Source organism: Empidonax traillii, unplaced genomic scaffold (assembly GCF_003031625.1).
Source record: "Empidonax traillii isolate 1590-97213 ecotype Southwest subspecies unplaced genomic scaffold, ASM303162v1 scaffold275:size1536655, whole genome shotgun sequence".
Taxonomy (NCBI): Eukaryota; Metazoa; Chordata; class Aves; order Passeriformes; family Tyrannidae; genus Empidonax; species Empidonax traillii.
In genome coordinates, this window is record NW_020955468.1 from 1,338,099 (window position 1) to 1,353,112 (window position 15,014).

Here is a 15,014-nt window from a genome sequence, read left to right on the forward strand (position 1 = left end):
TATTTTTGCAAAATGGTGACAAATTTTCAAGACTCCAAGTAAAAAAATCTTAGTGAAATGAGTTGTCAAAACATTTTGAAAATCTGTCAACAGCTCGAATTCTTAGAAACCATGATTTGGTGATGCTTGAAATATTGTCTTGTCCATGCTGAAGCAGCTAAACCACATTCCTTGCTGCTTCAGCTTAGTTTTCTTTTTTTTTTCTTTATGGAAAGTTACTGGTATGCTTTCATATCTATTACGTGATTCCTCAAGCTAATCAGCATCCCACCAGCATCATCCTTTCCCAGGCAGGACATCTCCAGAGAGGCCACCACAGACTCAGTTTCTACTGTTTGGAAAAGACTCAGCCCTGTCACCTAAGGAAACAGGCAGTTTTTCATCCCCACCTATGACCCAAGAAAGGACAATGATGAGAATACGAGTAACACAGACTTTGCTAACTGGCTTCTCACTTAAACACCGCTGACCTTTCACAGTAGGTGAAATTGTTGAGGACTCCAGAGAACTGGACTCTCCTTTTTCAATGTTTCCAACAGGAAAAATATAAAACAACAACAATCCAACCAACCAACCAATCAACCAACCAGTCTCATTTCCCCTGCAAACACAAAAATACCATGAATCCAAAGCCCAATATACATCTACAGCAACAAAATTCCTGCATATTCCAGTAAATTGGCTTAGTTTTACATAGTCTGGCACAGTGGATTGTATGTAATCATTCCTGGATCACCAGAGTGGAAATTATTTCTAACTATAGACATTGTCATTAAATGGTCCATATCTGACCTATTATATTAAGCCCTTGATGATCCATGAGAGACTTTCCACTCTTTTCAATGGGTTTTTGATTAGTTCTTATGTACTTTGACAAATTTTTTTTCTGCTTCTTTTGCCCTTGAGATCTACTATTACTTCTCACATCTATTGGGTTTGTGATTTATTGGTTTAATTATTTTATTTTTACTTAGTATTTATAGTGGGACACAACTGACACTTTGAAATAGGAGACACTTTTTTCTTAAGGGTTGCATGTGGTATTGGTTGCCTTGAGCACAACAAAAGATGAAAATCTTCTTTGATACTTCTAAACACTTTCACTTCTACTGAAAAAAATGCTTTAGGACAAAAGCAATAGTGGCAAAAAGCAAAGTTTAAACATGCTAGTGACTATCAAAATATGATATTTGAGTACTTTGTAAACTAAGTATTTGCATTTTATCAGTGGTCTTTTCCTAGGAAGCACAGTTGTAAACACAAGCTATTTTCTTCACCTGACAAGTTTAAACGATCCTCTAGAAAGGGAGGAAATTCTCCCACTACAGATGTGGCCAAGAGATAACTGCCAGTAATGTGAAATCTCATGGCCAAGCAAAATCTCTCAGATCCAAAATAAGAAATAAATGTGTGAAGAACAGCTATGGAGAAGTCCTAGTGATGGCAAATAGCCCTTTTCTAAAAGACATCAAGTAGCCACCTAGAGACAGCAAACATTTTTCTGTATAAAAAAATAGAACCTAGGCTATAAAAAAACCATAAACCAGGACACAAGCTCCCATCGCAGTGAGACTGACACTGGCAACTGTAAATCGTAGGGAGGATTTGCTCCTCCGAGCCCAGATCTTTCCTACACGTGTTATCATCCCCTACACACACGTTTGCAGGACTGGCATCACTCCCATCCACTTTGCAATATTTTATCAGTGTGAATTCTCATTTTATTTAAAAAATACGAATGTAATTATTTACTTCAAGTCTACCAGGGAAGGACTGCAGTTCTTACTGCAGCGTAACAGATAAGAAAGGCTACAGTGTTTATTACAAGGCAAACAGTGAAGACAGAATCCACCAGATTAGTGTAGGGAGGGTAAGCCACCTTTCATACACTAGCTAAGATTGAATGGGTATTTGGCACCGAACCCAAAATTTATCATTTTCTTGCGTCCAATTTTGTGCAGCCCAAAATCTGGAGTCAGATCAGAAACAACAATTCGCGCACCTTGAAATGGCTAAAATTAATTAATTAGTGCTCCACCGAGCGACATCAACTCCCTCAAAAACATCCCTCTTGGCACGGGGCACGAGAGAAACGGTTTCAAAGCCAAACAACCCCCGCAGCGTCAAAGGCGCATCGCACACACGGCGAGGGAGCGGCCGCGTTTGCCGCGTCCCCCCTTCCCGGGCGCGCCCGAGGGGGCGGCCACCGGCCGGGGCCGCGGTGGCACCGGAGAATTGGGGAGTGGCGGGCAGGGCTGGGCCGGGCCGGGCAGGGCGGCCCCGTCCCGCCCCATCCCTCCCCCCGCGCCGGGCGCGGCGGCGCCCCGGGGGCGCGGCACCGGAGGCTCGGGCGGCCCGGCCCGGGCGGGCGGGCGGCACCGGCGGCAGCGGAGCTGGGCGAGCCTTCCCGCCGGGGATGCGGCTCCCCGGGGGACGCGCCGCACGCTCCCGCCCTCCGCCCGCCGTCGACCGGGCGCCGCGCGGAGCCTCCGCCTCCGCCTCCCCGCGGCGTCTCCCCCGCGGCGGGGCCGCCGCCGCCGCCGCCCCGCATGGCCAGAGCGAGCCGGCCGGGGCGCGCCGCCGAGCCCGCGCCGCAGCAGCCCCCGGCCCCGGGGCCGCGGGGCGTCGGGCTGAGGGCGGGCGGGCGAGGCCAGCGGCCCCGGGGCGCCGCCGCCAGCCGGGCGGGCAGCCCCGCCGGGGGATGACTCAGAGCCGCGGCCCCTGCAGTGAAGCCGCCGCCGCTCCGGGCTCCGCGCGGCGCCGCCCCATGCCCGCGCCCCCCGCCGGGGGCCGCCCGCCGCCCGCCGCGCCCGCCGCGCCGCGCACCGGATGATGCCCCCGCGGGGGGCGACGGGCTCCTGCCGCCGGCGGCGCCTGGCGCCCCTCAACGAGGACAACGGGCGGTTCCTGCTGCTCGCCGCCCTCATCGCGGCGTACCTGAGCGCCGGCGCCACCGTCTTCTCGGCCCTCGAGAGCCCGTCGGAGGCGGAGGCGCAGCTCCGCTGGAACCGGACCCTGCACAACTTCAGCCGCATCTTCAACATCAGCCTGCCGGAGCTGCGCGCCTTCCTGCGGAGCTACGAGGCGGCCATGGCCGCGGGCATCCGCGTCGACGCCCTGCGGCCCCGCTGGGACTTCCCCGGCGCCTTCTATTTCGTGGGCACCGTCGTCTCCACCATAGGTGAGCGCCGCCCCGACGGCCCCGCGGAGGAGACCCGCCCGCCCGGGGGATGCCGCGGCCCGGTCGTTATAGCGACCAAAGTTTGGGAAGAGGCGCTGCCGCGTTGCTGTGACAACCGGGGGCCTCGCAGTAGAGGGGCGTCCGGCTCCCTGTGTCCCCCCTCTCATCTCTCAGCCCGGCGAGTCGCGGTCGCACCGCCCGCCTCGCTGCGCGGAGCCGGGGACCGGAGCTTCTCCCGCCCCGCAGCGCTCCGGCTCCCGCGGGTTCGCAGGACCGCCGGCCGTCGGTGCCCTGGGCCGGCAGCGTCGGGAGTCCCGTCCCTACCCATTAAACTTCTGCTGCCGGCGGCCGGCTTTCGTTCAGCCGGCCCGAAGGAGCGAGCGGGGCTGGCGGGGCCCCGAGCAGGGCTGCCCGCGCTTCCGCCGCGCCGGGATGCGCCTGCCGGGAGAGTGGCTCGGTGTCGGGAGAGGCGGCGCAGGAGCCCGAAAGCAACGGGCTGATGGAGATGCTGAGTGAGAGCCGGGCGTTCGCGGTGCCTGGCCGCTGAACTTGGTAGTGGCTTTAGCTGGTGGCAAAGTTAAGATGTGTATGTGATTAAGGCACAAGCTGTATGTCTTCCAGCTGTAGCATAATACACGTTCTCAGTGTGTCGCTGGTCACAGCTGGCTGCAGTTGTTCGTATCCCGTAGGTGTTTGGGAAGAGCAGCACTTTGTAAGCAAATGGTGAGTTTTGGTAGGGGGATATTTTTTTACTGTAAAATTATTAGGTTTTACTCTAAAATTTCTTACTCTAAACGCGCAATTAAGAACTATTGTATCGGAGATCTAGCCAAAGTAAAGCCATAGCTATCTGCTGGTCTCGGGCTATTGCTTGAGAAATCCCGTCCCTGTGGACACAGGATCTTACCGATCTTAACTGCCAGATTTGTAACAAGCCAACTGTCTTGAGGCTTCTGAGCATAAATGCCTTGTTTCCCCTTTATTAGAGAGGAAGAAGTGCACGGCTCATTATTGCACTTACATTCATTAGGTTCGGGAAATGTTTTGTCAATAGTGACTAATCTGTATAATAGAGTCGTGATGGTGACTCCAGCAGTGTTGTCAGGTATTATTACTTTTGGCATTGAATAGTTCAGTTAACTTTTGTTTTGCAAGTATGTTCGATAGTCCAGTCACTAGAACACCATTTTAATTAAGCACTAAGCCTTCTTCATCGCAGGAACATACATTTAAAAGAGATCATTTTGACTGCCCTGAATGGATGGACGAAAAAAGTCAGTGTTTTAACAAACCTACTCTTTCCTTATACCTGCCGTGGCAAACAGAGAAATCTTCAGGTGATGTGTAAACACATCACTTCCCCACCAGCCCTGGCTTCTCCTCCTTGAGGTTATTGAAATGTAAAACGTGTCTCTTCATTTGCATTTGTTTGCATCTCCATTGCCCCATCTGCAGTCATTTGTACCTGGGCAGAGGGAATGAGGAACTCAGCAGGGGGTTTTGCCAGTCTTGGCCTGTGTAAATGGCTGAACCAAGAATTGTGTTTCTCATATTCCTGTAGCACAACCGAGGGCACCAGGGCACTGCTCTCTCGTTATAGCCAAAAATACCCCTCTCTCTCACATGCGAGAGGGAGGCTGAAGACTGTTTTTCCTGAGAAACAGCAAAGGCCAGGTTATGACAAGGACTCCCCAGGCAGTACCTTCTCTTGGCATTCTATCTGCTAGTGCTTACTCCTGGATTACTTACAGTGCTTTGTGTGAGTTCAGAGAACCTGCTGTGGAACAAGGCTTTGCTCTGGGTGAGGAGATGCAGCAGAAGGTAGCTCAAAGCAGGGCCAAGTTGTGCCTTTGGGCACAGTGAAGGGCATGGCAGAGCTGCTGTGCCGGGGGTGCCAAGCTGCACAACCCATCAGGAGTAGCGTCTCCTGGAGTACCACATGCCAAGGCTGTTGCACTCCATCCTGGAATAGCTTTTACCAGCTACAGGTACAGTTCTTGCAGATGAAGAGGAGCTGCTGCCCCCACCTCAGTGCTTCTCCTTGCATGCCTCTTGAAGCTGCTGCAGCTTGTAGAGGGACAAAGCCCATGGTGAGCTCAGCTGCCTCTCCATGGGCAGGGTTTCTTCCACCACACAGTTTATTCAATTATACTGGCAGCTCTGCCCAGCAAAAGCAAAAAAATCCAGCAAATTAACAAGTTGTCCAGCTAAAACCCAGAACTGTACTGTTAGTCAAATGTGCCCAAAGCTGTCTGGCTCATGGTCCCAAGCAGGGAGAAACCAAATGGTAGGCATCAGAGCGTCACCTGAGGGAGCAGTTCTAGAGTTGTTCTTTTGTGGTCCACTTTTCTCCTCCCAGCCAGCTCATTTATGTACCTACCCACCTGGAGTACCTTTAATTCCACTGTCAGATCACACACCGCATTATCCTGGTTCAGAGCAATTTGACTTGCTTTTGTGTCATGCTTAATTGACAAGAATGGTGTCTTTACTCAACCTCACCAAGAACTACCAGACATCCAGAGTCAAAACAGCTTGCCTTCCTCAACAACCTCATCAGTTACGTGTGTCAAAACAACTTTATTGCTCCAGCTAAACATGCTACTATCCTAGCGATGTGTTGGAAGGCTTTCTTACTCACTGCTTAACAAACAGCAAGTATATGCAATGTCTGTCAAGGGTGAAGCACCCACAGGTTACTCACGTTCTTAGCGGTAGAGGATTCCAACTTAGAGGAATCTCGCTGTGTCTTTTAAAGCCCTCACTCTCCTTTCGACAGTTTTAGTAGAACTACTAAATCTTCCATATGTAGACATCAATATATCATCACAGGGACAGGGCTGCAATTTTTCCTCATGTTTGTGTAAGCTGAACAGAGGGAGAGAGACTCCAGTTCTTCATCATTCTATGAACAAGGGTTAGGCATAGCTAGGCTTGGAGAAAACTGCTCCATCCACCCTCCCTGAGCAGGGCCTTTGCAGAGCTGAGCAGCTCTCCTTCATTAGGTGCTTCCTTGGCTGCAGTTCTGCACTTCCCTTATTACAGAGGGATTCAATCAAATCCTCTGGGTGAAAAACATGTTAGTGGGATCTTTAAGAAAGGAGAGTTAAAATGAAATTATAAGTCTAATATTAAAGCGTTTTGCTGAATAGCCCACAAAGCAAGTGGCTTACAGCCCATAAAACACCCTCTTGATAGCACTCTGGGCATTCATTTTTCTATTATTGCATTGTTTGTGCTTGAATAATGAAATGATGAGTCTATTTTCATTAGATCTTGATTTTTCAGAGCTATGTAAGAAAATTCTTCAGTCTAATTTCTGGTTGTTTGTTGTCAGATTACACCATCTATTCAGTCATTATTTTGCACTCCAAAAGGTAGCATTTTTGTAGGCAGCTATTATTGTTCTGATCTCTTTAAGGAGCAGCTAGGTAAAATTTATTATTGATTCTTTGGTCTATGTGACAGTAGAATTTATTTTTCAGTTGAGTTTTTTCCTTCCTTCTCCAAATGCAAACCATCAGTAGTTCCGAACACTTTGTTAAAGACTGAAAGCAAAAGCATAAGTCAGACCGGTTTTCTTCCTGGTAAAGTATTGCAGAGTACCACATAATCAGTCATAGCTTTCCCCATATTCTAGGAGCACAGATTCATTCTGCCTAGCACATCAGGCAGCTCTGGAATGCCTGAAGCTCTGGATTTCTGACTTCAGTCCATGACACTGTACACAGATTTTTTTTTTCCTCTCTTAAGTATTAGAATAAATCTTAGGTGCCTGTGTAGTAAAACATATTGAGACATAGAGCTATCAAATTTGTATTTTTAGCTTCTTATGTGTAAGAACATATGTTTCAAAAATCCAGTGGTATAATTAATTTATAGAAATCCATACCAGACATTAAAAAATAAGGTCAAGAGAAGTACTTCAAAATGTAAAAGTGATTTTTCAATATAATATTTTTTAAAGGACCGTTACTGTGGGCAGACTTTTTTGGGATGGAACATGTCTGGGTTACATGTGCTTGAGAAGGGCCTCAGGAAGAAAAGATACGAGGATCCTCTCCCTGTACAGCTGTGTGGAGGCTACAGGTGTTCAGGGCACAGTGTGTAGGAGTGAGCAAGACTGTTCATCCTTTCCTTGTCCCTGAGGTATCCTGTTAAATGACTCAATATTCCAGTGGACTGACAGCTCCACACAAAGGGAGGGGGTATGTTCTGCTCTTACCTTAAATGAAAGACACAATGTTCGGTGTTTTCTGCCATCTCACTGGCTTCTGGGAGCTGTTCTCTCCTTGCTTAGGATGTCAGCTGGGTTGGAGCTGCTTCTCTCTGGGTCCTCTGTAGGGACCCATCGTACTCAGCTTGTCATTTCTGCTTGTGCTCCACAACCTAAGCACCATAACCACTCAATTCTAAAATATCCTCTGGCTCTGTGTAGTAGTCTTGTTAGAAAATCTGGTGGTCCAGGTGTTCTGGAGGTGATAATTTAATACAAGTGATGTGCAAAATACAGTTGGACAGCTCAGCAAGCGAATGGTCAGCTCTTGGACTGCACAGCTAGGAGCCAGGGAGTGAGCCTGCGAGAGCAGGCACTTCGTAGCATAATTTGGCAAGAAATTTCACAAATAATTGAGATGATCTGAAGGTTTTAAGGGGAAAGGATATTTGTCCTGTCTTCTTCAATGCTGTATTTCAGGATATGAATTTGAGCCGTAGCCACAGGAGGTTCTGGCTCTCTGCTCTCCGTGAATGCAGTCTCACTGTCTATACAGCCAATGCAACCAAAAGGCAACAGCCAAACCGGAGTGTAGACCTGATCAGCATCAGTGTTATGCTCCTCAGGGCTCTGCAATTCCCTGAGGCTTGTACAGGCAGCTTTTGGGAAGCTTCAGATTAGGGAGAGAGTTGCCTCCATAGCTGACCTTCCTAAAGTTAAGAAATAATCAAACAAAACCAAATGAGAAAGCAGCTGGAAGAGCAAGCAGTATTATTAAGCTGCAGTGTCAGGTTATTTGTCCTTGCCATCTTATACACGGTCTGCAGCCAGCATGAGAGTGTGTTTCAGGCAGATCTGATTCCTTTGGTGCGTGGCATGTTTTAATCAGTGTGCTGGTGGATTTCTGAAAGTTAGTTTCTCACTCGGGTAGTCTCGATAAGGAACAGAGAGCAAGAGGCTCAGAGGGCAGCAGGGGTGAATGGTCAGCATACTTCTATGGAGAGAAGTGGTCCTACAGTGATTTTCCTCAGATGAAGACCTGGCACTGTAGCAATATTTTCTACTTGCCATAGCTGCATAGGAGTATTAACTTCTTTGGGTACCAGATAGGAATTTCATTAGTTTGTGGGCATAGGTTGTGTGCTCCAAGCAGGAAAGTAATCTGAAAAACAGCTTGTCTTCTTGTTCTTGAGAGCAACAACAGGAACCTTTACTTGGAGTACCTCCATGTAATTACATGGGTAACTTGAGGTGTCCCCACTGTAGGGTCTCGATGAAATAATTTTCATTGTAAATTTTTAGGGGTTTTATTCTAGAAGGAAGGAGGGAGAAACCCCAGTACTTTAAATAAAGCCCTTTTTAAAAGAAAAAAATTCTGAAAATATTATATCAGTCTCAGTACTGCTTAGGATTTGCCTGCCCTTGTAGGGTTATACCAGCAACATAAAATGAAGCTATTATTGTGCTTTGGTCATCTAAAGTGAGGGATTTCTACAGAGCACCTCATCTCAGATTACTTAATCTAAGAGATTCGGAGGTTTCTTAAATATTAAACCGTAGCTATGAAATCAAATATTTCAAAACACTAACATCAGTACAGTGGAGATCTAGTTGTTGTTTTACTGCTAGAGAAGTTAAGTTGAGGACAACCGACCAAATTGCGCTTCTTTTTCCTGTGGCCGTGGAGTTTGAAGTGCTCAGGTGGAACCCTGAAACCTGGGGCCTCCAGCTGAATGTCCAACACCACAACATCTCAGAGCAGCCACCCGAAACACAAAGCCTGTCTATAACATCAGGGAATAAAGAATTTGCCCAGCATCACATGAGATATGGTCCAGCATCTCAGAAGGCAGGGGAAATTTTATACTGACTTTACTATGTGCTGGTTCAGGTTCAAAATGAAGACCAATTGGAGTTTGTAATCATGAATTCTCCGTTTGTGCAGCTTTCAGGGTCCCTCTAGCTTGTGTAGTTGAAGGAGCAGTGTCTGCTTAGTGAGCTCATACCTCCTGCTTAGCAGAACATTCCATTTGGTCTTCAGTCTTCTGGGTAGCAAATACCTGTGTTTTAGTTCCCTGTGCATTAACAAGGGCTTGGACAGGTGACTGCAAACCAAACACTGGTGTGCCAAAACACCACTTTGACAGCTCTCCATCCATGGAGGTGACACACATGGCTCCAGCCAGTCCATCTCTATTACTAAGCAACCTCCCTGCCAACCAGTTACCGCGCCTGTAATAGCAGTGAGGGATGATAATTACCGGGTTTGTCAGCTGCCCTGTTAGCTGCAGGCTCATAAATCCAAATACTGCTGGAAACCCTATGGGCTGTGTTCCCGTGGAGCCTGGCCAGTCCCTAGACTCTTCCCCCAGCTTTGCACTCCTGGCAATATTCCCCCTTTCCTTCTCTTACAGCTTATCTTACACTCCCCGCTCACCTACCTGTCTCAGGTACTCCTAATTTCTGCAGCTTCTGATGCCTCCCCACAATTAGTATGCCATTCTCTACTGATGATTTGTTTTCTTGATTAACTTCTGAATATTTGTCTGCTGTCCTTGCAGTCTTTCATGTTAATAGCTACCAAAGAGGTCGAAAGTAAAGCTTTACAGTTTCTTTCTGTTCCTCATCACTCCTGTCCCTCTTCCCTTGTGTTAATCCTGCTATTGATCCCCATTTCTTTTTCAGTCTCTCTTCTTTCTCTGGCTGTCTTCAGTTTGACACAGATCATACACACCTCATCATTTTTTCTCACTTGTACCGGTGGGTCATCTTCACCAGCACACTGTCTTGTTTTTATGCAAACTTTAATTGCTCTTCATTGTGGAGAGAAGGGGAAAGCAATTATAGGATAGTTCTGTTGGCAATTAACGTCATGTAACAATACCCACTCCTGGTGTTATGCTGGAAAATACAATGTCATTTCTTTATTTTAATGAATGCAATGTTACCTTGTCTTTGCAGCTGTTGAAGTCAATGAGAATTTTACCTCTTGCCATAGTACCATCAGGGTTAGAGCAACAGAAAACCAACTTGGAACCTTTCATCTGCAATTTTTAGAGTGAAGACAGCTTGATATTGTTGGAAACATTACCTGTGGACACGATCTGCGTGAGCCTTGCTTACCTTTATCAAAAGAGACAGATGTTGTAGTGTGTCAGCACCAAGTGTATATCTGAGGGCATTTTGGGAGAAGATGGTTTAGGGTTCATGCTGGTGAACATTTGAAATGTGAAAGTCCTCCTGAGCACAGTAAATCTTGGAAGTAACAATAAAAACCTCTTGTGAATAGAAACGCTTCAGTAACAAACAGAATTATAATCCAAGGGGCAATTGCATAGCAATCCAGACAAATCAAATACCTCCTCAATAGCCTACATCTGCTGAAGTCGATAGTAGACCAGTCTACAGAGCTTTAGGAAATCCTACCTTACTCATTTTATTGGCACACTGGGTTTCTAAAACAAATGTAGGTGTGCTGTTGCCAGCACTCGTTATTACTGTGTACGATACATCTTCCCGAGCTCGGCGGGTCTGTTGATGGCACTGGTTGGCACACCTAGACATTGGAAGGTTTCAGTGCAATCCCTCTTGAATCAAATGAGAGGGAGAATGAAAATTAAATCTAATTGCATTAGATGAGGCAAAGCATTTGAAGCCTTTTCAAGTAATTAAAGCTGTGGAATGGAATAAGATAAGAAGTTGAATGGTTTGATGTTAACATATGGGATCACTTATAATGGGTGAGACACTGCTATTGCTTGTGTTTAAAAATCCGTAGTAAGTGGATGAAAAAAGCAGCACTACCTTGATGTCAGTTGTAGCCTCACAGTAATTTCTCCGTGGATTTTAACCTTTCTGAACTTGTACCACCACAGCTTCTTCCCCTTCAGAACTGATTAGCCAAATGTTTCCCTTTCATTCTCAGGTCTAACACAGGCAAATTTAGTCGTGGCAGAAACTGCAACGAGGGGAAATTTGCCCATGTGAGAACTGGGTGAGAAAAGAATTCAGTAAATTTCTGTTAAAACCGGATAAAATCCTTTCAGTTATTCATTATTGGATATCCTGTCATCGCTTTGCTCAGCCTGAGCATTGTGCAAACAATGTATTTATTTTCTGAGGACAAATGAAAAATATAGTGTCATTCATGCTCGATGTGCATGGAGTCAAGTTTGCTTTGAGACTGATGGAAGTGGGGGGAAATGACTACGGTGTAAAGATCTTAAATCCAAATTGTAATTTTTCAGGGGAGAGGTAGAAAGAAACTGTTTGATAAAATGATTTGATTTACAAAAATGGCTATTGGCAGAGCTGTGAGGACCAGGAAAATCTCGTATAAAATCTAAAGCTCAAAATTACCCTGGTAATGTGGCAAAGTTGTTCAGTATCATTAACTTTAAAAGTAGTCAAGGGAAAGGCGTATTAAGGAAGGAGTTAAATGCAGAAGTAGAAAATGGGAAGTAACTGGTTAGTCAGCAGTCCTGTCACTCTGTATTTCTGCAACACTGTATTTCTGTTATAGTTGCTTCATGAGTCAATTAGAAGAGCTGCCCAAGCAAAAAGGTTCTTGACAGTTTGCTTCTTTACTTTCAACTGGAACTTTTTTAAAATAAGGGGCTCATGAAGGCATGTTTAAACCATTAACAAGTCCAGGTAGATTTTTGTAGAGAGATTTGGAAAAAAAGAAGTCAGCCAAACATTGGAAAAGATGTTTTCATGTTTAGGGTCTTTCTATCCCATCAGTCCATATTTATAGCCTAACTCTTTATAAAGCAGAAGGGATGACACAGCTATCAAACAGATGTTCTCTGAACACCCACCTACACCAACACCACTGGCAGAAGAAAAATATGCTGCAAGTCTATTGTTTAATCCACTCAAAAGATAAGCCAGCAATGTAACCATCAAACAGCCTTTCCCACCTGCAAGGCTCGGAAAGCCCACGAGTGACATCTCATTTTATCAGACTTCTTACGTGGGGAAGTACGACATACGGCCAAGATCACTTGTGAAATTCAGATAATGCTGTTTCTTAGCCTGAAAGGAGAAGTATTGTGAGATGTACTGGCAGTGAAGTGACAGTACATGTGCAAGTATTCTTTCGAAGCCAATAATGTCTCAAGAACATAACAAAATTTGGATGCCATTATTCTTCTTCCCTTGCAGCTCAGAAAAAAAAAATATAAAAAAATTGCTCAACCTTGGGTCTGCACAGACATCTGAAATGCAACTGCAAGTTTCAGTAAACAGCAAAAGCAGGTGTGACTGCTAATGTTTGAAACACTGTTTGAAATGACAGGGCATAGGCTTTTTTTCTGTTAAGGTGTTGCTTAGATACATGATTATCCACACGAAAAACATTCTCAAAAACCATATGAAAGTAAGAATGGAAGCAGCTTTAAAGGATGAAAAATTACGATTGCAGGAGAATTCTACTTTTTAGTTCACCTGGAACATGGAGATTATAGGAAGGTCAGAGGAGGTGGGAATGTATGGCTTCAGATATTGGGCACGTCTCAAGAGAGGGAAGGAATTGGTGACTCTTGGGGTCCATGAGCTATACCTTCATGTATATCCATGGTTACTGAGACACACTTTGTGTTTTTCTCGGTTATCATACTTTTGTTTTATGCAGATTTTTTTAAATAGTTACTCTAAATTCAGGTGTATGTTTCTTCTGTCTCATAGTGTCTCAGAAACCTCTGCGTTTTAGCTGAGGTTTGGCAGTGCAGTAAAGCCGAGGCAGATGCTTCTGCCCACAGCCTGGAATGTGAGCAGCAGAGGTTGGACACTGCCCCAACAGCTGTTAATGCCAGAGTTTGAAGACCCTTATCTTCTAGGGGAGATAAGGGAGAGGTTTTCTGCAGTAATATAACTTACTTAAGTAACCAAGGGGCATGTGGGCTGTATTTTTCCATTATTAACACTGCCACCATTTCAGAAAAGATTATAGCAAAATGGTTTTCCCCAGCTGTTAGGATAAGGAAAGAAAACAAACTGCAGTCATCAGGTGTGGAGGCAGCCACAAGCAGCAGCTCTGGACTAGTTGAGATTAATTCACAAAGAGACAGGCTGCAACTGAAAGATAGAACACCCTGCTCTCATCCTGTTTTCCTTTGGGAAGTGGTTTAGCACTAATTTAGGCAACACTAACCCCTTTTCTCTCTGTTTTAACGAGCCATTAGAGTACCCCAGCTGTGCCAAGGGGCAGAGTAACTGACAAAACAAGAGGGGATTTAGTATCATGTTGCTTAAGATTTGTCCAAGAAAGTCAGCATATAATAAAGGAAATCATTTCAGTCTTGATTTTTAAGACTGTAAACCAGAGACTGGCCTCAAGAATTTTGCATAGAAGATTGTATTACTTATAAGAACAATAATACCTGAAGTATTGAAAAAAAAGTTTGTCTGTGAACAATAATGTTAGAAGGAATATTGTCACACCACAGGTCACCTGCATCTCTATGCAGTCAATTCAGCAAGAATTGCCTTTCTTTGTGTATTTTGAATTTATAGTCCTGATTTTCATTCTTCCCTGAGCTTCTCGTCTCCTTTTAGGAGAGGCCCCCTCTCCCTCAGTAGAAACCATGTTCTGTTGCTGTAGGATTAGCTAAAAAACCTGAACATAACCTTGTCAAGGATTTTGAGCCTCAAGCCCGTGACTCTTCCCTCTGGTTCCCTCTTCAGGGGCTACAGCTTAGCAAGACCACGGGCTGGAGCTGCTGCTCAGCTGGCAACACTGGTGACTTGGCACAAGTCAGTCCCCATTTGCTTGTACAAGGTATATAAAGGAGCAGCCAGCCCCAGCCAGGGAACCATAAAACTGATTTAGAGACACTTCTGTTTCTTCCTGGGCTTGGTTCTGTGCCAAAGAAGCTTGGCCAGACCTCCTTATGTATTTATTGGGCTATGTCTTTAGGATAGTGTCATTTAGTAGGGAGCAAGGGTGGACTTATTTAGTTAGTCTTTGGTATACGCTTTCTTCATGGGCTGTACACAGAAAGGGCACCTGCAGTAGAGCTGAGGGAAAAAGCTTTCCTACTTTGGTGAATGAAAAGAGCAAGAGTATTGCGGCTGCTGGTGAAGCTGAAGCCCCAGCGCTTATCTTTTTAAGGGTCATTTATCACTCAAATTTACAAAGGTTAGGCCACTTGAGCTGAAAAATATGCCTGCTGAGTACCCACTAGAAACTGACAATCTTTCTCGGAAAGCTCAACTAGAAGGTGTCAGCATAGAAAAACACACTTGGGAAACCTGCTGCAAGGAGGAGAAAAACGTTCAGCCAGGTTTTGAGGAGGTCAGTCCTCTCTCCTTCCCTAAGGTATTTTAGGGGACACCCCCAATGCCTTAGACACCATCAAGGTGATATTCCTCTCCGGGCCAGCATATCCTTCCCCCTTTAAAAATGTTGCTTATCGCACAAGACAACTCCTTAGGTGTGGGGTCCCCTCTTCACTTGCCCATTGACATGGTCAGGTATTGGCCCCACACAGCAGCACCTCTGCATGAAAATACTCTGCTTCTGGAGTCAAGCTTCACATTCCCATCTTCAGGGGATTTCGTGAGACAGGTTTCCTTGCAGCTTGTTGTCATCCAGTTGGTGGCCCTGTCACCTTT

At 45.9% G+C, this 15,014-nt stretch overlaps 1 protein-coding gene across 3 annotated transcripts in view; it reads left to right on the forward strand.

The window, feature by feature from the left end:
* Nucleotides 1–2,829: 2,829 nt before the first annotated feature.
* Nucleotides 2,830–15,014, forward strand: part of KCNK12 (potassium two pore domain channel subfamily K member 12) — a 29,116-nt gene continuing 16,931 nt past the window's right edge. For all 3 annotated transcript variants that reach the window (XR_003571877.1, XM_027889896.1, XM_027889898.1), the window contains exon 1: nt 2,830–3,181. Coding sequence is in view for 2 of the 3 variants with exons in the window: in XM_027889896.1 (XP_027745697.1) it covers nt 2,830–3,181 (352 nt within the window). In the remaining variant the exon portion in view is untranslated. The remainder of the gene's footprint in view (nt 3,182–15,014) is intronic.